The sequence below is a fragment of the Colobus angolensis genome, unplaced genomic scaffold (assembly GCF_000951035.1).
Source record: "Colobus angolensis palliatus isolate OR3802 unplaced genomic scaffold, Cang.pa_1.0 Scaffold210, whole genome shotgun sequence".
Taxonomy (NCBI): Eukaryota; Metazoa; Chordata; class Mammalia; order Primates; family Cercopithecidae; genus Colobus; species Colobus angolensis.
The window spans coordinates 4,017,226-4,041,096 of NW_012115267.1; the positions used below are offsets into that span (position 1 = coordinate 4,017,226).

The following is a 23,871-nucleotide window of genomic DNA, read 5'->3' on the forward strand; positions in this document are numbered from 1 at the left end:
ATGGGCATTTAGTGCTATAAATTTCCCTCTACACACTGCTTTAAATGTGTCCCAGAGATTCTGGTACATTGTGTCTTTGTTCTCATTGGTTTCAAAGAACATCTTTATTTCTGCCTTCATTTCGTTATTTACCTAGTAGTCATTCAGGAGCAGGTTGCTCAGTTTCCTTGTAGGTGTGTGGTTTTGAGTGAGTTTATTAATCCTAAGTTCTAATTTGATTGCACTGTGGTCTGAGAGACAGTTTGTTATAATTTCTGTTCTTTACATTTGCTAAGGAGTGTTTTACTTCCAATTATGTGGTCAATTTTAGAATAAGTGTGATGTGGTGCTGAGAAGAATGTATATTCTGTTGATATGGGATGGAGAGTTCTGTAGATGTCTTAAGTCTGCTTGGTCCAGAGCTGAGTTCAAGTCCTGGATATCCTTGTTAACCTTCTGTCTCATTGATCTGTTGTCTGATATTGACAGTGGGGTGTTAAAGTCTCCCATTATTATTGTGTGGGAGCCTGAGTCTCTTTGTAGGTCTCTAAGGGCTTGCTTTATGAATCTGGGTGCATATATATTTAGGATAGCTCTTCTTGTTGAATTTATCCCTTTACCATTATATAGTAACCTTCTTTGTCTCTTTTGATCTTTGTTGGTTTAAAGTCTGTTTTATCAGAGTCTAGGATTGCAACCCTTGCTTTTTTTGTGCTTTCCATTTGCTTGGTAGATCTTCCTCCATCCGTTTATTTTGAGCCTGTCTGTGTCTTTGCACGTGAGATAGGTCTCCTGAATACAGCACACTGATGGGTCTTGACTCTGTGTCCAGTTTGCCAGTCTGTGTCTTTTAATTGGGGCATTTAGCCCATTTACATTTAAGGTAATTTTTTATGTTTGATTTTGATCCTGTCATTATGATGTTAGCTGGTTATTTTGCCCATTAATTGATGCAGTTTCTTCATAGTGTTGATGGTCTTTACAATTTGGCATGTTTTTGCAGTGGCTAGTACTGGTTGTTCCTTTCCATGTTTAGTGCTTCCTTCAGGAGCTCTTGTAAGGCAGGCCTGGTGGTGACAAAATCTCTGAGCATTTGTTTGTCTGTAAAGGATTTTATTTGTCCTTCACTTATGAAGCTTAGTTTGGCTGGATGTGAGATTGTGGGTTGAAAATTCTTTTAAGATTGTTGAATATTGGCCCCCACTCTCTTCTGGCTCGTAGGGTTTCTGCCGAGAGATCTGCTGTTAGTCTGATGGGCTTCCCTTTGTGGGTAACCCGACCTTTCTCTCTGGCTGCCTTTAGCATTTTTTCCTTCATTTCAACCTTGGTGAATCTGACAATTATGTATCTTGGGACTGCTCTTCTCAAGGAGTATCTTTGTGGTGTTCTCTGTATTTCCTGAATTTGAATGTTGGCCTGCCTTGCTAGGCCTGGATAATATTGTGAAGAATGTTTTCTAACTTGGTTCCATTCTCCCCATCACTTTCAGGTACACCAATCAAATGTAGATTTGGTCTTTTCACGTAGTCCCATATTCAGGTATACCAATATTCAGGTACACCAATCAAATGTAGGGTACACCATATTCAGGTACACCAATCAAATGTAGATTTAGTCTTTTCACATAGTCCCATATTTCCTGAAGGCTTTGTTCATTTCTTTTCACTCTTTTCTCTCTCATCTTGTCTTCTTGCTTTATTTCATTAATGTGATCTTCAGTCCTTTCTTCCACCTGATCGAATCAGCTCTTGAAGCTTGTCTATGCTTCACGATGTTCTCGTACTGTGGTTTTCAGCTCCATCAGGTCATTTAAGCTCTTCTCTAACTGGTTATTCTAGTTAGCCATTTGTCCAACCTTTTTGTAAGGTTTTAAGCTTCCTTGTGATGGGTCAGAACGTGCTCCTTTAGCTGGAGAAGTTTGTTATTACCCACCTTCTGAAGCCTACTTCTGTCAATTCCTCAAACTCATTCATCCAGTTTTGTTTCCTTGCTGGCAAGGAGTTACATTCCTTTGGAGGAGAAGTGGTGTTCTGGTTTTTGGAATTTTCAGCATTTCTGCTCTGATTTCTCCCCATCTCATCTACCTTTGGTCTTTGATGTTGGTGACCTGTGGATGGGGTTTTGGTGTGGATGTCCTTTTTGTTGATGTTGATGCTATTCCTTTCTGTTTGTTAGTTTTCCTTCTAACAGAGAGGCCCGTCAGCTGCAGGTGTGTTGGAGTTTGCTGAAAGTTCACTCTAGACCCTGTTTGCCTGGGTATCACCAGCGGAGGCTGCAGAACAGCAAATATTGCTGCCTGATCCTTCTCTGGAAGCTTTGTCCAAGAGGGGCATCCACCTGTATGAGGTGTCTGTTGGCCCCTACTGGGAGGAGTCTCCCAGTCAGGCTACATGGAGGTCAGGGACCCACTTGAGGAGGCAGTCTGTCCATTATCGGAGTTCGAACACCATGCTAGGAGAACCACTGCTCTCTTCAGAGCTGTCAGGCAGGGACGTTTAAGTCTGCAGAAGCTGTCTGCTGCCTTTTGTTTAGATACGCCCTTCTCGCAGAGGTGGAATCTAGAGAGGCAGTAGGCCTTGCTGAGCTGTGGTGGACTCTGCCCAGTTTGAGCTTCCCTGCTGCTTTGTTTACACTGTGAACATAGAACTGCCTACTCAAGCCTCAGCAATGGCAGATGTGCCTCTCCTCGCCAAGCTCCAGCATCCCAACTTGATCTCAGACTGCTGTGCTAGCAGTGAGCAAGGCTCCGTGGACATGGGACCCGCCAAGCCAGGCACTGGAGGGAATCACCTGGTGTGCCAGTTGTGAAGACTGTGGGAAAAGCGAAGCTCAGTATTTGGGTAGAGGTGTACTGTTCCTCCAGGTACAGTCACTCACGGCTTTCCTTGGCTAGGAAAGGGAAATCCCCTGACCCCTTGCGCTTCCTGGGTGAGGCGATGCCCCGCCCTGCTTCAGCTCGCCCTCCATAGGCTGCACCCACTGTCCAACCAGTCCAAATGAGATGAACCAGGTACCTCAGTTGGAAATGCAGAAATCACCCGGTGTCTGCGTTGATCTTGCTGGGAGCTGTAGACCAGAGCTGTTCCTATTTGGGCATCTTGGAAGCAACTCCAGGTCTGAGTTTCTGTTTGTGTCCGTGATATACATCCCCAGTGCCTAGTATGATACTTGTTACATAGGTAGTGCTTGATCCATGTTTGCACAAATGAATCTTTCTCATAATGAGGTTTGTCTAAACAAGCTGTTCTCCCTAAAATTCTTATACTCAACTTTATGTTGAAGCATCTCGTTATACATTGGAAAGATGAAATGTGTAGTGAGACTTTGAATCTTCTTTTTAATCTAGAAACGTTAGCATTTTTAGACCCTTCTATTATAATATTTATAAAATTTATGGAATAATAAGAAACATGAGGCTGGGCACAGTAGCTCACACCTGTAATCCCAGCAGTTTGGGAGGCCAAGGCTGGTGGATCATGAGGTCAGGAGTTTGAGACCAGCCTAGCCAGCATGGTGAAACCCCATTTCTACTAAAAATACAAAAATTAGCTGGGCATGGTGGTGCATTCCTGTAATCCCAGCTACTCGGGAGGCTGAGGCAGGAGAATCATTTGAACCCGGGAGGCGGAGTTTGCAGTGAGCTGAGATCGCGCCATTGCACTCCAGCCCGGGCAACATTGCGGGACTCCATCTCAAACAAAAACAAAAACAAAACATGTATGACCTAAATTAGGCTTGTAGATGAACCACTGCAGAGTGATAATTAATTCCATCATTGTTTGCCTTGTGATCTTGGGTGCCATGTTCTGCACGTATTTCATGATTTCTTTGTCTTTACGGTTTCTATTTCAGATCTCCCTCGAGTTTAGAAATCTGGCTGAGAAATACCAAACGGTGATTGCCGACATTTGCCAGAGAATGGGAATTGGGATGGCAGAATTTTTGGATAAGCATGTGACCTCTGAACAGGAGTGGGACAAGGTTAGTCTTGTAAAACAGTGTCTGTGTGTGATGTATTAGACACAGCCAGCAATCCTCATAGTGAAGCTCAGAACAAGAAAAGTTGTTCACTAGTTCCAGGCCCTCTGGTTTTACAAGTCGTCTGTTTAGGTTGAATGTCTCATCACAAACACTTTGTTCCAGAGCTGATTCCAAACCAGCAGCTATGTAGGATATCAGCCAGGTTAGGAGTAGGGGATTGGAGAGAAGTGATTATCTAGACAAAGGGATATAATTGACCATGAAGATTAAACTACACATCAAAACATAAGGTAGGGTTAGGAGTCTTGCCTATTTTTCATAGGAATGGTGTTTGCGAGACTTATCACTTCTGTGGAAGCAAAGACATTTTATTATTTTAAAGCCAGTCAAATTTAACAGTCAAAGACATTTCAAACATCTAAAGTGTTGATGTATTTCATACCTTTAACAGTGCTTAAATTAGGATTTCCAAAGAGATGCTGCTACCTAGTCACCAAGTTAGTGAGTCTAAGGTCTTGGGCCTCTTAATTTTTCAAACCTCAAAACATGATAGCAGTATCTTTGGAACTGCTGGTTTGTGCTTCCCAAGTTAACAGCATATAATGAGTGCTAGAAATCAATTTCTGCATTTAAGGTGAAGTTAGCCGGGCACTGTGGGTTACCTGTAATCTCAGCCCTTTGGGAAGCTAAGGTGAGAGGATCATTTGAGCCTAGGAGTTGGACACAAGCCTAAGCAACATAGCGAGACCCCATCTCTCAAAAAATTAAAAAATTAGTAGGGCATTGGTGGCATGTGCCTGTGGTCACAGCTACTCTGGAGGCTGAGGTGTGGGAGGATTGCTTGAGCCTGAGAGTTCAAGGTTGCAGTGAGCCATGATTGTGCCACTGCACTCCAACCTGGGTGACAGAGCAAGACCCCATCTGAAAGAAAATAAAGTTGAAGTTAAAACTTCTGGCCAGGAACCAGCACTGGTTGTGATAGTAACTTCATTTTCTGTTGTGCAGATTTATTCAGGAAACTTCATTGTAGGTTGTTGAATAGAAGTTCTGATCAGATAAAACTGAATTTTTTTGAGACAGGGTCTTGCTCTGTCATCCAGGTTGGTGTGTAGTGGTGTGATCATAGCTCACTGCAGCCTCAACCTCCTGGGCTCAAATGATCCTCCCACCTCAGCCTCCTAAGTAGCTGTAACTACAGGTGCGTGCCACCATACCAGGCTAATTTTTTGTTTTTTTTGTTTTTTTTTTTTTTGTAGAGAGAGGGTTTTGCCATGTTGCCCAGGCTAGTCTCAAACTCCTGGCATCAAACAGTCCTCCCACTCCAGCCTCCCAAATGTTGGCATTACAGGCATGAGCTACTACTGCACCCAGCCAAATATTTTAAGGAGTTTTTTTTTTTCTTTAACTTTGGAGGAAGATGAATTATATACGTCTCCATTTTAGAAGTATTTCTACCAGGCCGGGCGCGGTGGCTCAAGCCTGTAATCCCAGCACTTTGGGAGGCCGAGACGGGCGGATCACAAGGTCAGGAGATCGAGACCATCCTGGCTAACACGGTGAAACCCCGTCTCTACTAAAAAACACAAAAAACTAGCCGGGCGAGGTGGCGGGCGCCTGTAGTCCCAGCTACTCCGGAGGCTGAGGCAGGAGAATGGCGTAAACCCGGGAGGCGGAGATTGCAGTGAGCTGAGATCCGGCCACAGCACTCCAGTCCGGGCGACAGAGCGAGGCTCCGCCTCAAAAAAAAAAAAAAAAAAAAAAAAGAAGTATTTCTACCAAAAGAACTATAATCTTAAAATATATTTTTGGATAGTGCTATAGATACACTAATGATTTTTTTAAATTTCTAGTAATTCTTTTTAAGATTTTGTATAGCTGCCCAAGCTAATTTATTTACATGTAATTTCAGCAAAATGTTACTTTTTTCATGTTACTTTTCTCCTAGAACAAATTTCAAGTGCTTTCTCTTTGCCTGTTCATTGTGCCCCCGATTAGTCTCTGGCCTTGTATTACTTTCAATCAGAGACGACTTTTTTGTTTTTGAGACAGGGTCTCACACTCTGTCACCTAAACTGGAATCCAGTGGCACAAACAAGGCAGCCTTGACCTCCCGGGCTCAAGCAATCTTCCTTGCCTCAGCCTCGTGAGTAACTGGGACCACAGGCATGTTACTACTGTGCCTGGCTAATCTATTTTAATTTTTGTTGTTTTTGAGACAGGGTCTTGCTCTGTCGCTCAGGCTGGAGTGCAGTGGCATGATCAAGGCTGACTGCAGCCTCGACCTTCTGCGCTTAAGCAGTCCTCTCACCTCCGCCTCCCGATTAGCTGGCACTATCCGTGCACACCACCACGCCTGGCTAATTTTTGTAATTTTTTGGTAGAGACAGGTTTTCATCATGTTGCCCAGGCTGGTCTTGAGTTCCTGGACTCAAGCGATCCACCTGCCTTGGTCCCCCAGGTGTGAGCCACCACAGTCAGCCTTTTAAAATTTTTTACAGAGATAGGGTCTTGCTTTGTTAGCCAGGCTTGGTCTGAAACTCCTGGGCTCAAGCATTGCCCTCTCCACAGCCTCCCAAAATTCTGGGATTACAAGTGTGAACTTCGGTCATTGCCTAACTTTTACCCTTCCTAATGACACTCCAGAGCTTACCTTCTTTACTTTTCTCTTCTTAAGTTAACTAATAGACAATTATTGTATGTGAATGTTGTGTTAAGTTGTCTTAGGATACCCTTTTCAGAGGAGGATAGCTTTTAACAAATTGGTGTCTTGGAAAAAAAGTATTTGACAATTAAGACTTGCATTTACTGAAATCTCTTTTGAGAGAGGGAAAGTTACGCTATCTCTAAAAGAAAAATTAAAAAGAAAAGAAAAGGGGGAAGTTTTAGCAAAGTTGTTAAAGCCTGACACTTAAGTCAGACTACCTAGTTTTGAACCCTTAGCCCCTGCCACAAACATGGCAGCCCTACCTTCCTGGGTTCAAGTGATCCTCCTACTTCAGCCTCCTGAGTAACAGGAACCACTGGCATGTGCCACCGTGCCTGGCTAATTTTTTTTTTTCTCAGATGGGCAATGTTGGGCAAGTTAATTAACTTTGTGCCTCAGTTTCCTCATCTGAAACGGAGATCATAGTGCTGTACCTGATAAATGTTTGAGGATTGAATGTGCAAAGTTCTTAAAACAGTGTCAAGAACATATGATAGTTATTTGTTCTTTCATATAATGGTGATTCTGAGGGCCTGCAGATCTTCAAATGTTTTCAGGTTGGTCAAAAAAAGATTCAACTAGACTTAGTATTGTCTTAGTTTCTGTTAGCCAGAATATTCCATCTTTCATCGTTGCCTTCTCTCACAATTTTATGTATCAAAAAGTTTATTGTAAAGCTAAGCCAGGTGCGGTGGTTTGGGCCTGTAATCCCAGCACTTTGGGAGGCCAAGGCGGGCAGATCAGTTGAGGTCAGGAGTTCAAGACCAGCATGACCAACATGGTGAAACCCCATCTCTACTAAAAATACAAAAATTCGCTGGACGTGGTGGTGGGCGCCTATAAATCCCAGCTACTCAGGAGGCTGAGGCAGGAGAATCACTTGAACCTAGGAGGCAGAGGTTGCAGTGAGTTGAGATTGTGCCACTGCACTCCAGCCCAGGTGAGACTTGATCTAAAAAAAAAAAAAAAAGTTTATTGTAAGGTAAGGCTAGACACTGTGGTGTTTGCCTACAATCCCAGCCATTTGGGAAGCTGTGGCAGAAAGACTGCTTGAGCCCAGGAGTTTGAGTCTAACGTGGGCAACATATGAGACTCTGTCTCTTAAAAAAAATAATAAAATAAAAAATGTTTACTAGACTAGTTTTTTTAATAGCCTTTTATTATAGTGGCAGTACATGTGCATTGTAGAAATTTAGAAAATAAGGTAAAAAATAAAAACATCAGATTCCCATCAGCCAGAGGCCGCTGTTAAATCTTACGAGCACATCCTTCTTGGATTTTTTTTTTTAAATTCTGGTATGTATATTTGTATTTTAAAATCAAAATGCATTCTTACCCATTCTGTTTTGAACCTGCTTTTTTGGAGCTAATGATCTCTAGTGTGTCCCTTTCAATAAAAATTCCATTATTAAAGTACTTCACAAATCCTCTCTTGCAGTACTGCCACTATGTCGCCGGGCTGGTGGGAATCGGCCTTTCCCGTCTCTTCTCGGCTTCAGAGTTCGAAGACCCCCTAGTTGGTGAAGATACGGAACGTGCCAACTCGATGGGCCTGTTTCTGCAGAAAACAAACATCATTCGTGACTATCTGGAAGACCAGCAAGAAGGAAGAGAGTTTTGGCCTCAAGAGGTAACAGATTCAGGATATTTTGGGGGAAAGAAATTTTGGACATTCTCTGAAAAATCATTTAACTCTTGAGGTTGGGAGTGACAGAAACACAAGTCAGACCTCCCCCAGGCAACATGAGAGGATGTGGAAAATAGGATAGTTTGAGATGAGTTTGCTTCAGGTCGACTGGCTGAATCCCAGGATTTACACGTTGTCATCAGTGTATTCAAGCCTTGCTGTGTTCGCTTTCTTTCAGACAGTCTTTCTCCAGGTGGTGGATATGATAACAACCCGTGTGCACTAGCTTAACAAAAAGTTCTTAGGAAGGGCTTTGTTTGGCCCAGAGCAGTGGCTCACGCCTGTAATCCCAACACTTGAGGAGGCAGAGGTGGGCGGATCACCTGAGGTCAGCAATTCGAGACCAGCCTGGCCAACATGGTGAAACCCCGTCTTTACTAAAAAATACAAAAATTAGCCAGGTGTGGTGGTGTACACCTGTAATCCCAGCTACCCGGGAGGCTGAGGCAGGAGAGTCGCCAGGAAGCAGAGACTGCAGTGAGCTCAGATCGCAGCACTGCACTCCAGCCTGGGCGACAGAGTGAGACTCCATATCTCAAAAAAAGAGGAAGGGCTTGGTTCTTCTGCCCAGCCCTGAATCAGTTGCTATGCAGCTGAGTTCTCCGGCCTCACCTGGATTATGTCTACACAGTACACACAGAATGGATTTCCCCCAAAGAAAGAATTCTGCCGCAAGAAGGGGAAAGGGATGCCAGGTAGACAAAACACTCCAGATGTCTGTAATAAGAGACAAGGGTCGATCTTTAACTTAATTAAAACATGGACAGGGAACGGAAAAGTTTTGATACTGATTTTGTTCAGAAGGAAACTAGAAAATTTTATGACTGTTTCCTGAATTTATTCCAGCATTTACCTTTTGCTTTCCATGAAATTGTTTCCTGCAGCCAAGTACTTTAAATTTTTAAAAAGACGAGTGAGGCGTCTCATACTTGTAATCCCAGTGCTGAGGCCGGGAGTTCAAGACCAGCCTGAGCAACACAGCAAGACACCATCTCTACCAAAAATTATTTGAAAATGATTCTGCTGAAAGAGAGCAAAAATAAAAAAGAAAGTAGAAAAAACTAAATTTAAAAAATTAACCGGGCATGGTGGCATGTACCTGTATTCCTAGCTATTCAGGAGGCTGAGGCACAAGGATCCCTTGAGCCGAGGAGCTCAGGGTTGTGGTGAGTTATGATCACACCACTGCACGCCAGCCCAGGTGGCAGAGTGAAACCGTCTCAGGAAAACAAGTGACAAAGGGGGAAACAATGTTTGCAACTCACAGAGCAGATAAAGGGTTCATATTCCTAATATAAAAAGAACTTCTAAAAGTTAAGAAAAAGACCAGCTGCCCCATAGAAAAATGGGCAAGGAGATAAGAACAGATTGTTCACAGGAAGAGACATGCAGATGATTATGAAAAATCTGAAAAGATGCTGAGTCTTACTCCTAAGAAAAATTCACATTTAAACTACCCTGGGGGCCGGGTGCAGTGGCTAACGCCTGAAATCTCCACACTGGGAGGCCAAGGCGGGAACATCACTGAAGCCAGGATATCAAGAACAGCCTGGACAATGTAGTGAGACCCTGTCTTTATATAAAGTAAAAATTGGCCAGGCGCAGTGACTGCCCGCCTATAATCCCAGCACTTTGAGAGGCCCCGGTGAGTGGATCACTTGAGGTCAGGCGCTTGAGACCAGCCTGGCCAACATGGCAAAACTCCGTCTCTACTAAAATTACAAAAATTAGCCAAGCGTAGTGGCATATGCCTGGAGTGCCAGCTACTTGGGAGGCTGATGCAGGAGAATCTCTCAAACCCAGGAGGCAGAGGTTGCAGTGAGCTGAGGTTGCACCGCTGCACTCCAGCCTGGGTGACAGAGCGAGACTCCATTAAAAAAAAAAAATTTAAAAATTAGCTGGGCATAGTGGCATGCCCGTATAGTTCTAGCTCCTTGAGAGACTGAGGCAGAAGGATTTCCTGAGCCCAGGAGTTCAAGGCTGCAGCGAACCATGATCACACCACTGCATTCTAGCAGCCTGGGTGACAGAGCAAGACCCTTGTCTCTAAAAAGCACAAACAAAAACACTACCCAGAGCTCGGCCACGGCCTTTTAAGTTTCCTAGGTGACTTGTGTGCAGCCAGGGTTGAGAAACCACTCTTGCCTACCCATCTTTTGCTGACAACAGGGCTCTGAGAAGGGAAGGGGTTTGTCTGGGGATGCACAGTAAGGCAGTGGCTGCCTTGGAAGTGGAGTCTCAGTCTCCCGGCTCCTCGGCCAGCACCTGACCACTGTTCCATTGTCTCCCAGACAGAACATCAGCCACGGGCATGTGATTCATGAGCATGAGCCACACCATCCTGCACACACAGGCGCAGAACCCTGCTCTTCTCATTCACTTCCTTTATCTGTAAAATAGACTTATTTCTACCGCAGTGTGGTGGTGTGAATAAAATGAGATGAACTTCTAGCACAGAATGCTTAATAAAGGTTCTGGACATTTCATAGTGGTTGAATCATGCCACATGTGGTCCTAGGTGATTGGCTTCTTTTGCTAGTGTGTGTTTTTTTTTTTTGAGACGGAGTCTCGCTCTGTCACCCAGGCTGGAGTGCTGTGGCCGGATCTCAGCTCACTGCAAGCTCCGCCTCCCGGGTTCACGTCATTCTCCTGCCTCAGCCTCCCGAGTAGCTGGGACTACAGGCGCCTGCCACCTCGCCCGGCTAGTTTTTTGTAGTTTTTAGTAGAGACGGGGTTTCACCAGGTTAGCCAGGATGGTCTCGATCTCCTGACCTCATGATCCACCCGTCTCGGCCTCCCAAAGTGCTGGGATTACAGGCTTGAGCCACTGCGTCTGGCTTGCTAGTGTGTTTTCAGGGCTCTTCCATGCTGGGGCATTGCATCAGTGCTTTATTCCTTTTTATTGCCCAGTATTATTCCACTGTGTGGACAGACCACATCTATCCATTCATCAGTTGAAGGATATTTGGGTTCTTTCCATGTTTTTGGCTATGGTGAATAGTACTGTGTACATTTGCATATAAGGTTTTGTGTGGATGTGTGTTTTCCTTTTTCTTGGGTCTATACTGAGAAGTGGAATGGCTGGTTCACACAGCAGCTCGAACCTTGTGAGGAGCTGCCAGACTCTTTTCCAAGGTGGCCCCACCATTTTACATTCCCGTTGGCAGTGTGAGAGTTCCAGTTTCTCCACATCCTCACCAACACTTCTTGTTATCTCTTTTTAACTGTATGTATATATACTTAACATTTTCTTATTTATAATGTACTTTCTAATTATCAGGATCCAGGGAGGTAATACACTTAGAGGATAGACTCAGCTCGTTTCCCAGGTATGGCTTTCAGCAGCATTCTTACCAGAGTAGGAATATAATATTAGTCATTATTTAGAGGCCTGGCCATCTTGAGAACGTTTAATGTTTAGTCTACAGTACAATTATAACTATTTTTGTGTATCGGGTTATTTTTTTCAGAAGTAGACCGACAGCTCTGACAGGAGCCTCTTTAGACTGAATTCGTACAAGTAGTGCAGTGTCGCACTAATGTCCCCAAGGACATGCTCTCCAGTACTTAACTCACTCCTAGGTTGCAAATGGACCCTTACTGGTAGTCAGAAATAGCTATTGCATGGAGCTTAAAACAAACTTGATCTTGGTGAAAGATGAGTGTGCAGCTAAGAGAGACTTTACTGTATATCATCGTTTTGTTTTTTTTTTTTTTTTTGCCACAGCATCCAGCAAATTTTTGTATTTTTAGTAGAGACAGGGTTTCACCACCTTGGCCAGCCTGGTCTTGAACTCCTGACGTCATGATCCACCCTCCTCAGCCTCCCAAAGTGCTGGGATTACAGGCGTGAACCACCACGCCCAGCCTGTGTCATAGTTCTTATGCACAAAGATCCTTTAATATTGCTTGTAAATTCTCCCCTATGCACATGCTGACCTGTCCTTAATCTTCTCATCTGTCTAGGTTTGGAGTAGGTATGTTAAGAAGTTGGGGGATTTTGCCAAGCCGGAGAATATTGACTTGGCCGTGCAGTGCCTGAATGAACTTATAACCAATGCCCTGCACCACATCCCAGATGTCATCACCTACCTTTCGAGACTCAGAAACCAGAGTGTGTTTAACTTCTGTGCTATTCCGCAGGTAGGGACTGGGGCTCCTCTGGGTGGATATGGAGCTAAAGGGAGTGGGGTGGGCGTAAGGGTGGATTTTGCTGTGCTGTATTCAAGGCTATGATTCCTTAAAAACATGATGGCTCCAGTCGATTGTGCTGGGGGTTTCATAGCACCCCGCTTTGCTTCCAGCCACCAAACTCAGCTCAGCCTTGAGGGTAAGCCTGCTCCTTTTCAGAACCTTCTTTCTGGATTTACTCTTTTCCACAGCTGTTCTAAACTAGTTAGGTTCTTATCCTCAGCTAAGTCAAGGTCTTTGGCCTAGATTTATGGGGAGTGCTGGGTAAAACATGGGTGAGGCTGTTATCATTAAAAAGTCTTCATTACGCATCTTAATTATTGCTGTCCTTTTCCTAGACCCAGGATAACAAGAACCTGGCCCTGTAGACCTAGTCCCTCAGTATGCTAGGACCTTACACTTTTTAGTTGCCTTTACCAAGTATTTCAGATACTACTGCAAATAAGTGAAGAAAGTAATAGCATTTAACTGATTTGGGAACTTGGTTTGATCTTGTTCTAATGACCAACTTGGAATGGTGGTTGAAAGTAAAATCTATATCCTTGTCTCATGTTTCAATTTACCTAGAAATAGTTTATCTTTGAGCACAGGAAATTAATCCCCTTCTGTTCTCCCCTGGCATTAGTTTTAAATATGTAATGATTATGTTTGTTGTAGGAAAATAGAAAAACAAGTAAAACAGAAATTTCTTTCCATATATTATGTTGAAATAGTTATTTCAGATCTAATAATCCATTGCTCTAGCATGGAAAATGTTGGATTTACTTGTGTTTGCTTTTTCCAAATAAAATGGAACTTTTGTGGCTAAACTGTAGAATTGTTTTAGACTGCTTAATTCTGTGTGTTGTTGAGAAAGGCAGTAGTCGGGAAGGTAAAAATCTTGGCATACTTTCTTCGTGGGTATTTTTTCTTGATTAATTACATCTTAGTTCATTAGCGGTTAGCAATTGCCCATTCAACAGAAGGTTTTCTTACCTTTTTGTGATAATGATAGCTTACAACACTCTCTCTTCTTTTTTCCCCTCTCTTCTTGCTCTCTGTAGGTGATGGCCATTGCCACTTTGGCTGCCTGTTACAATAACCAGCAGGTGTTCAAAGGGGCAGTGAAGATTCGGAAAGGGCAAGCGGTGACCCTGATGATGGATGCCACCAATATGCCGGCTGTCAAAGCCATCATATATCAGTATATGGAAGAGGTGGGTTTTTATTTAACTACTTGGATAATTTGTAGCTACTTTTATGATTTAGTAATGTCACTGTTTAAACATGTTTGGATATTAGATGATTCTAACAACTCACTCTCCTATGGCCTAAAGAGACAGGAGTTGATATCCTTTGTTAGGAAACAAATCTATGCACAGGAGTCGAGCAGATTGCTCACTGCTGTGTAGTACCCTGGCGAGAGGAGATAAATGGAGCAAGACTGTAGGATGGAGCCCCTGAGTACAATCATAGATTTTGAGCTGCAAGATGATGCAGGAGGCCAACCAAGCTTCTTGCTGATGGTGAGGAATGTGAGGTTGAAGCTTGTCTCTGCTGATGCAGTACGCGATTGAGTGGGTCTCTGGCTCCCGTCCATGTGTCCTGACACCCAGTCGGGTACTTTCATTATGCCACAGGCCTCAGTTGAAAAATCACAGTAGGGAATTTAGGCCAAGGATAAGCCATCCAGTTGCAATTATTTCCTAAATTTTCTTTGGAAAATTTCATTTCAAATACCAAAAGCATCCTATAAAAAGAAAACATACCTTCTCAGGTCAAATCTGTAATACCTGACTAGGTTCAGAAAATTTATTTCTGGCCAGGCACAGTATCTCACTCCTGAAATCTCAGCACTTTGGGACACCAAGGTGGGAGGATCACTTGAGGCCAGGAATTTAAGACCAGCCTGGGTGACATAGCAAGACCCCATTTCTACAAATAATTTAAAAATTAGCTGATCATGGTAGTGCACGCCTGTGGTCCCAGCTGCCTCAGGAGGCTGAGGCAGGTGGATCACTTGAGCCTGGGAGGTCGAGGCTACAGTGAGCTGTGTTATCTCATCATTGCACGCTAGCCTGGGTGATAGGGTGAGACTTTGTCTCAAAAAAAACAATTACTTCTTAGAGACCAGAAGTCTCTGTAATGTCTAGTCATCTCTAGACCCTGGAGCAGTGGTTTGTCAATGGAGGTGGTTTGTCCCCTCCCACAAGCGGACAGGAATCGGGTGCTACTGGTGTCTGGCGAGTAGAGGCCCAGGATGATGCTGTGATCCTCAGGTGTGATCTTGTGAGATTGAAACACTGGAGACTTTATGAAAACATACATGACCCTCATCATTTTTCCTTTGCCTGAGCTCCCTCCCCAGAGGTTGCCATTGTCCACGGTTTTGTACATCCTTCTAGTCCCCTTGTTACGCCTTTACAGGAGTATGGTTTGCAACAGTGTTTTCATCTAAACAGAATTCTACAAAATAGCTATTTCTGATTTCTCTTGCATGTTGCATATTGTCCTTATATTTCCTCCCTACCTTCTGTCTGCCATAGAAATGCTGATGTCCAAAACTTCTATCAGAGGCACCTATAGAAGTCTAAGAGAAGACCAAATCGCTTTTAAAAATCCTAAAATTTTATAGTCGCTAGATGAAAGTATTCAGCCACTGACCAAAACAGTTGCTACCAAGGAGACGCTCCAGTTTGCCATGTAGCCAGGACTTATTTTGAGCTATGTGCCTGGGGTAGTGGCCGAGTAGGTGGATAGGAGTAATCTCAGGGAAACTGGAGCCCCAGCCTCATGGCTGCGGTGATCATTTGAACCCAGGTCTGTCTGACGTCAGAATCCATGATGTTAACCCCAATTCTAAGGGTTCAACTACCCTTTCTAAATGGAATCCTGCCATAGTAAGCACCATTTCTTCATTTTATATACATTAGAAACATTTGATGTAGTAAGTTCAGAGTGTTTCGGTTTTGCAGTTTGATTCTGATCACTAGTTTTAGAAACCAGTTTTTAAACATTTTGTGGCCAATTCCATTACTGTATTAAAATTCAGATGTATTTGATTTTTCCTTAACTGTTGGAATTAAATCCTAGTGGTAATTCATAGTTTGAGGGTAAGGGTGGACAACCTACAGTTGGCCGAGCCCTGTTTTTGTGAATAAAGTTTATCTGAATACAGCCACACCCATTTGCTTCTATATCTTCTGTGGCTGCTTCTGCGATGTAACGGCGGAGTTGAGGAGCTGCAACGGGGATGACTTGTAAAGCTAAAAATATTTTTTGGCCCTTGAATAAGAAGGTTGCTGACCTCTGGCTTAGGGCATCCGTTGTTTTGTTTAAAGTTATCCTAGTAAAACTCAAGGCATTTGGGGAGAAATGTTAATATTAATACTTAAGTTGATTTGATTTAGAAAAATCTCTGAAGATTTCTAAGTCTTAAGCCGTAGAACCTGTTAATGGTTTTAGTCTCAGCAGTAAGGACATTTTACAAGTAAAGTTTTAAATGAAAACATTTTGTATGAAGCCACAAGTCGTCTGGCCTCTTGCTGGTGTCCAGACATTAACACTGATCCTATTTCTCCTTGTGGACCGAGTCTGGCCTTTGCAGTAAGAAAGGAGGAAATGCTGATTCTGTGGGACCTCTGGACTTAGTGTTGTAGCGAGCATGCACCTGGAAGGGACTTGCCAGAGGACCTCTTGATGCATCTCCAGTGCTTAGTGAGGACTTGGGAGTGCAGCCCCATGCCTTCCCAAGCAGGTGGCCACACTCTGCAGGGCCCTCACCCCACCCTGGAGCAGCCACTGCTTTAAACCAGCCTGGACGGACGCCTGTCAGTTGGGGAGAAGATCAACCTGCTATTTTGGGATATAAATAAATGCTCAGCCAAACGGCCAGAAACCCCCATTCCCCTCTCTGCCAAAGTGATTCCTTGGCAGGGAGCATCTTGTTCGTGTCTCTGCACACTTCCTGTGCCCTCTTGTGGTTAAGTCAGAGCATCATCAGGCTCTTTGGACCCCAGGTGCCTTGCTGCTCAAGGATGGTCCCCAGCCAGCAGCCGCTGGGAATCACCTGGGAGCCCGTTAGACATCAGCCCTCACCCAAACCTGTCAAATCAGAATCTTTTTTTGTTTTTTGCCAAGTGATGTTTTTGCTTTAATGGGAGTTTAGATGTTCATAGATGAGAGTTTTAAATGATTATCAAGCTGATTCCATATTCTGTTGTTGTAAGTAGAACTGCTGAGACCTGGAAGTACCACATGGACTCACAGAGGAGCTCCTGTAGCACAGCATTGCACAAGAGCTTATTTCAGTCCAGTAAGCACTTACAGGAGCCTGTGTCATTTAATCATCAGGCCTGGCACTGTGGCTCACACCTGTAATCCCAACACTTTGGGAGGCTGAGGCAGGCAGATCACTTGCGGTCCGGAGTTCGAGACGAGCCTGGCCAATATGGTGAAACCCCATCTCTACTGAAAATACAAAATTTAGCCAGGCGTGGTGGTGCACACACTTGTAATCCCAGCTGTTTGGGAGCCTGAGACATGAGAATCGCTTGAACTCAGGAGGTGGAGGTTGCAGTGAGCTGAGATGGCACCACTGCACTCCAACCTGGGCAGAGTGAGGCCCTTTCTCAAACCCCTCAAGTATTTCTTTTGCTTCAACTATATGCCAGGCATGTAGATGAAAAGTCTGCCGCAACCTGTGCTTGGCAAGCAGATGTAACTCCTTGACTGAGACTGGTAGGTTTTTAAGACCTGAATAATTGAGTTTGCAAAAACCTACTGTGTGCCTTCAGGTAAATGGAAAGTGGGGTTTGGGCTAGCAACCAAGCATCTAGACGGTCCCTTTGGCCTTAGCGGCTCTGTTTTAGGTAAGGCTGTGTCTGAGGACCAGTGACTGCAGCTTCTGGCTGTGCTGTCATGCCTATATATTAGAAGTGCTCATCAAAGGACTCAAACGTTTGCCACTAATTGTATTACCGGGGACCGTCACAACCAAGATTTCTCTTCATTTATTCGCCTTACTTATCTCCTGGAAGGGCACTGTGAGGTGCTGGGGATGTGAAGATCAGTGTGGCTCAGCCGCTGCTCTTGAGGGCCTCCGGGGTGCAGTATGCACACCTGTGCTTCCCGTTTGCTCAGGAAGACAGGCTTTGCGATGAGCAGGCTGGGGCTGACATCCCCACCTTACCATTGGGGTGGCTTTGGGTAAGTTACTTTCATGTTCTCTGAGCCTCCCTTTCCTCATTGGTAAAATAGGCATAAACTACCTACCAGTGGAGGGTTGTAAGTAGCCACGGAAAATGTGAAGCACGTAGCACTTACCATTTTTTCCTGTGTCTTGAACAGATTTATCATAGAATCCCCGACTCAGACCCATCTTCCAGTAAAACAAGGCAGATCATCTCCACCATCCGGGCGCAGAATCTTCCCAACTGTCAGCTGGTCTCCCGAAGCCACTACTCCCCCATCTGCCTGTCGTTTGTCATGCTCTTGGCTGCCCTGAGCTGGCAGTACCTGACCACACTCTCCCAGGTCACAGAAGACTATGTTCAGACTGGAGAACACTGATCCCAAATTTGTCCGTGGGTGAAGCTCACCATAAAATGGATTTACTTTTTTTCTTTAAGGATGGATGTTGGCTTCTCTTTATTTTTTTCCTCCTACTTTAATCCCTAAAAGAACTGTGTGGCCGGGGCCTTTAGGAAAGTGAGATGCAGTTGAGAAGAATATAAACATGAAAGCAAAGGGCGCTTCACCCCAGCAACCTGTCCTTGTGGGTGATGATCACTGTGCTTCTTGTGACTCATGGCAGAGCATTCTGTGCCACAGTTTAGGTGAAATGGCTGCGTAGGTGACTGTCATGAGATCCTATTTAGTGTGATCCTGGCTAGAATGATAATTAAAAGTATTTAATTTGAAGCAACCTTTGAATGTTCACAATAGTAGAAAATGATGTGAAATTTCTTTCTGTTGAGTTCCTATTTTTCTCATCGTTTTGTTTTCTTTAATTGGGTTGAATGGAGTAGGTGGAAATATTTATGGTTTAGGTGACACTTAGGTGTTTCCTAAGAATGCAAACTGCCTTTTGCACACGAAGGCTGGGAATAAAATTCTGGGTGTTCTCCTACTATCGTAAGGGAGTTTAGCTTTCAGAGAGAAACAGCAGGATTGCCTTTGACCCCATTTCAGAAGATTGGCCTTCAGTTAAGGTGGACATTTTTGAGATTTTTATAATAAAGAATTTAATTGCTCTGCATTTGTCAAATTCAGTTCACTTGGAAGCCTGCCTGACTGTGGAAAAGATGGAGCTCAAGAATGGAGTTGATGGCCCAGCGCGGTGGCTCATGCCTGTAATCCCAGCACTTTGGGAGGCCGAGGCAGGCGGATCACTTGAGGTCAGAAGATCGAGACCATCCTGGGTAACATGGTGAAACCCTATCGCTACTAAAAATAAAAAAAAATTAGCTGGGTGTGGTGGCGGGCCCCCGTAGTCCCAGCTACTGGGGAGGCTGAGGCAGGAGAATGGCTTGAACCTGGGAGGCGGAGCTTGCGATGAGCTGAGATCGCGCTACTGCACTCCAGCCTGGGCGACGGAGTGAGACTCCATCTTTAAAAAATTGTAAAAAATTGTACAAAAAAAAAAAAATTAAGGTTATTTCTTTCCCCCAGCAGTTTTTCTTTTTTAAAGTTACCAGTTTATATATTCAAGTCTTAAGAAAGGCAAAAGCTGTCTTCAGGTGATTGGCTTGGGAGCAGAACAGTACTTCTGCTGCTTGGGGTTTTACCTTCCTCTCTACCCTAGTGCAGCAGAGCTTGTGATGTGCTCTCACTGAGGCGCTCAGTGCGTCAAGGAGGCCTGTGGACCCTCGAGTTGAGAATCGGTGTACTAGGGCATTCAGTACTTTCTAGAAGCCATTAATGCTACAGGTACTCATAGTATATAGTCTACTCTTCTGCAGCCCATCGTGGATGGTGGCTTAATCATTGAATTTGAGTTGTTTCCAGCGCAATGTTGGATTTGCATTGTTGTAAACACACTTTTGCTGTGACCACTGACACCAAAATTAGTTTGGGTCCAGGGAGACCTCAGTTAATTGGTTCATTTGAGGCTTAGCCCTGGACACATTTGTCACCAGCCAAGATAACTTGCCAGATGGAATGCAGCCAGACCAGGGGTCCCTAACCGCCAGGCCTAGGACTGGCACTAAACCTACTGTTCCGTGACCTGTTAGGAACCGGGCGTCACAGCAGGAGGTGAGCGGCGGGTGAGTGAACATGACCACCTGGGCTCCACTCTGCATTAGATTCTCGTGTGGCTGCGCGTGTGAGGGATCCGGGCCGCGTGGCTGCGCGTGTGAGGGATCCGGGCCGCGTGGCTGCGCGTGTGAGGGATCCCGGCCGCGTGCTCCTTGTGAGAATCTAATCCCTGATGACCTGAGGTGGCAGTTTCATCCCAAAACCATTCCCCTCCCTCTGTCCTTGGGAAAATTGCCTTTATGAAACCGGTCCCTGGTGCCAAAAAGCTTGGGGACCACTGAGCTAGACGCAGCAGTATTTTCCAAGGAATTAAAGCCTCAAAACTTGGTTTGAGATTTCAAGGTAGGTTGTTACAAATCTGCATGTTGAAATCTAAGATTTAGTTCTGCCAAAGTTCACGTGAGACTGGACAACCTGCTGGAAAGAGCTTTGGTTGAGTGGGGCCTGCGGAAATCTCTCCTGACGCGGTCGTTGCTTGTGGGACCACTTCCTGAGCTGTGTGGTTTGGGTGATCTCAGGTTTTTTCTATCTGTAAAGCTATGTACGTTTTTCTGCTCACTGACTTGTACAAAGGTATTCGCTCTCATTCCATTCTGAAGCTCTTTGAAAACTTGTTTTCCTTCTAAGTATCTTCTCTACTAAGGTTGCCAGATAAAATACGGGATGCTGGGCTCACACTGTGGTCCCAGCTGCTTGGAGGGTGTTGGGGCTGAGGCAGGAGGATCGCTTGAGCCCAAGAGGTTGAGGCTGCAATGAGCTGTGTTTGTGCCACTGCCCTCCAGCCTGGATGACAGAGTAAGACCTGTCTCAATATAAGTGTAAAATATCAACTATCATTATATAAGAAAAGAGAAAAGAAAAACATAAAACACAGGATGCTCAGTTAAACTTGAATTTCAGATAAACGTTACAATCTCAGCTTAGTGTAACCTCCACCTCCTGGATTCAAGCGATTCTCCTGCCTCAGACTCCAGAGTAGCTGGGACTACAGGCACATGCCACCACGCCCAGCTAATTTTTGTATTTTTAGTAGAGATGGGATTTTGCCGTGTTGGTCAGGCTGGTCTCAAACTCCTGACCTCAGGTGATCCGCCCACCTCAGCCTCCCAAAGTGCCAGGATTATAGGTGTGAACCACCGTACCCGGGCAACAGCCTTATTTTTTAGAATTACACTCTAAATATTGCATGGGACATGTTTAGACTAAAAAAATTGCTTGCATGGCTGGACACGGTGGCTCACGCCTGTAATTCCAGCACTTTGAGGGGCCGAGGAGGGGCGGATGACCTGAGGTCAGGAGTTGAAGACCAGCCTGGCCAACATGGTGAAACCCCGTCTCTACTAAAAATACCAAAATTAGCCGGGCTTGGAACATGCCTGTAGCCCCAGCTACTCGGGAGGCCAAGGCACAAGAATTGCTTGAAACCAGGAGGCAGAGGTTGCAGTGAGCCGAGATCACGCCATTGCACTCCAGCCTGGACGACAGTAAGACTGTCTCAAAAAAAACAAAACAAAACAAAAAAACTTGCATATCCGAAAATTCAAAAGTAGTTGGCCATCTTGTATTTCTGTTTGCTAACTCTAGCAACACTACCCTCTACCCCCCACTTCTAATATAATTTTATAGCATCTCTGGCATACAGTCTATTTGGATCCTACCTAATGGTGGAATATTTTAAGTTTTCCTCAGAGGAGCCTCTGACCCGTTTGAATCTAGGACCATAAACAATGACAATGGTTGGGAACAAGAGTTTGATGTCTGCATATGGGAACTTCTGGATGCCTGTGGCCAAGCGCGGGGAGGGCCCCTTCTTCCATCTACTGAGCCATTTCCCAGGGGCTTGGGTGTGTATATGAGGAAGAGGGCGAGTCAAGCATGTTAACAAGCATTCTAGGTTATTCCTAGCAGGTTTGGAAAGAGAGTTCCAAGGCTGTGGTTCTCAGACTTTATATCAGAATTGCCTGATTGCTAGGACCAAAAACTGACACAGTAGGTCTGGTGGGGCGCCCGAGAGCTTGCATTCCTAAATTCTCAGGCAGTTTTCTAATCAGGGAGCAGTTGGAAAGGCGTTCTGAGCTTGAATGTACCTGGGAGACACCTGGGGTCTTGGCAGATGCAAATGCTGGTTCAGAGGTCTGGCCTTCTCACACTCTGAGGAGCGCATTTCCTGACAGGCTCTCAGGTGACGGCCGTGCTCCCAGTCTGTGGACTACTTGAGCATGGCTGAGGCACATTAAAGAGGGCAAATTACTGCCTTCTTTAAAGAGTGGCAGCCGGGCATGGTAGCTCACGCCTATAATCCTAGCTCTTTGGGAGGCCAAGGCAGGTGAATCACTTGAAGTCAGTTCTAGACCAGCCTGGTCAACATGACGAAACCCCGTCCCTATTAAAACTACAAAAATTGGCCAGGTGTGGTGGCGGATGCCTGTAATCCCAGCTACTTGGGAGGCTAAGACAGGAGAACCGCTTGAACCCGGGAGGCAGAGGTTGCAGTGAGCCAAGATCATGCCACTGCACTCCAGCCTGGGTGACAGAGTGAGACTCCATCTCAAAAAAAATTTTTTTAAAGGCAAAGGTTGGACTGCCCACCTATACTCTAATTTCTATTCTGGAGTGACTCTCCGGAGAGTCTAGGTAAAGACTGAAAAGGCATTGTCACCTCCACCTGTCATGTCACTTGGACAAGAATCCAGGAGAAACTACTGAACTGAGGTGACAAAGTGATCAATGGGGTGATCTGAGGTGCATTAAAGCACTGAGCTCTGTCCCAGTCACAAACACCGCAAGGCAGGTGTTTCTAACAAAGCCTTAAGCGATGTCGAGATGCCCCACAATTCCTTCTGTCACTAGCCCATCCCCGCTGGCTCCATGCAGAGGCAGGGAGGGAGTTGCAGGTGGGGATACGATGGAGGTGAGGGAGACAGTGCGCGTGGAATGATTCAACTCAGTTTGGGAGCAGGTATATCTTTATTGAGGTTATGAATATACTTGAAACCGGATGAGTGAGTGGTTATGAATTGTGGCTTTGGTAACCTTTGTTAAGCATCTCTTAAGTGCCATGATGAGCATAACCTTTCGTACAATGCTCCTCAGATTTTCAGAGCTTATTTGATGTAGCTTCTGGTTTCTAACTTCTGAGCCACATCAGAAACCAAACTTCAGTGCTTCTGGAAAGAGCTAGCCCCACACAACCTCAGTTGTGAAGGGGAGTACTGAGGTGTACCTTGGCAGGGCAGTGGAATGATTGCGGGGTCTTCTAGTTTCCTCTACACCAGGAACTGCTGTAACATGATTCTAAACCAGGGCTATGCAAAGCACTCGAGTTCTTGACCAGCAATGCAAACCAGTGGCATACAAATTCAAAGTACTGTATACAGGCTCTGACGCCAGCCCAAACCAAGACTGGAGGGCATCCAGGGAGATGGGGCTCTCCATGGGATGGCATCTTGGTTATGTGAGATCACTAAGACACCAAGCCTATTTTATGAGCTGAATCCTCAGGCTGCTGCTGGATTTGTGGCTGATAAAAAAGAGAGGCCAGGCACGGTGGCTCACGCCTGTAATCCCAACACTTTGGGAGGCCGAGGCAGGTGGACCACCTGAGGCCAGGAGTTTGAAACAAGCCTGGCCAACATGGTGAAGTATCATATCTACTTAAAAATACAAAAAGTAGCCAGGCATGGTGGTAAGTGCCTGTAATCCCAGCTACTCAGGAGGCTGAAGCAGGAGAATTGCTTGAACCCAGGAGGCCGCAGGTTGCAGTGAGCCAAGATGGCGCCACTGCACTCCAGCCTGGGTGACAGAGATTCTGTCTCAACAACAAAAAAATAGAGCACAGCCGTGTTGTTAGTTCTTAAGCAAGGGCAAGCTTACCAAGGACTTACAGAGAAGGCTGATGAGGATGACAGGGAACTAAGAGGGAGGGATGCCATGGATGAAAACATGGCTGGGACAGCAAGAAGTTAAGATGAGGTCCCAAGAGTCACAAGAACATGCAGTTCCAGGACGTAGTTCTCTGCAGGGATGAGGACAGACAGCAGCCACAAGTCTATAGGCAGTGACAAATGATCTCTGAGATCCCATCAGAGTC

At 45.0% G+C, this 23,871-nt stretch overlaps 1 protein-coding gene across 6 annotated transcripts in view; it reads left to right on the plus strand.

Annotated features, from left to right (window-relative positions):
- The window catches only part of FDFT1 (farnesyl-diphosphate farnesyltransferase 1), a 36,305-nt gene extending 17,525 nt beyond the window's left edge, over positions 1-18,780 (plus strand). For 5 of the 6 annotated variants that reach the window (XM_011942833.1, XM_011942830.1, XM_011942832.1 and 2 more), the window contains 5 exons: positions 3,832-3,960; positions 8,103-8,294; positions 12,318-12,494; positions 13,586-13,738; positions 17,871-18,780. In XM_011942833.1, coding sequence (XP_011798223.1) covers positions 3,832-3,960; positions 8,103-8,294; positions 12,318-12,494; positions 13,586-13,738; positions 17,871-18,092 — 873 coding nt within the window. In that variant the 3' untranslated portion in view covers positions 18,093-18,780. The remainder of the gene's footprint in view (positions 1-3,831; positions 3,961-8,102; positions 8,295-12,317; positions 12,495-13,585; positions 13,739-17,870) is intronic. The other variant, XM_011942831.1, reaches the window with a different exon arrangement.
- Positions 18,781-23,871: the final 5,091 nt, after the last annotated feature.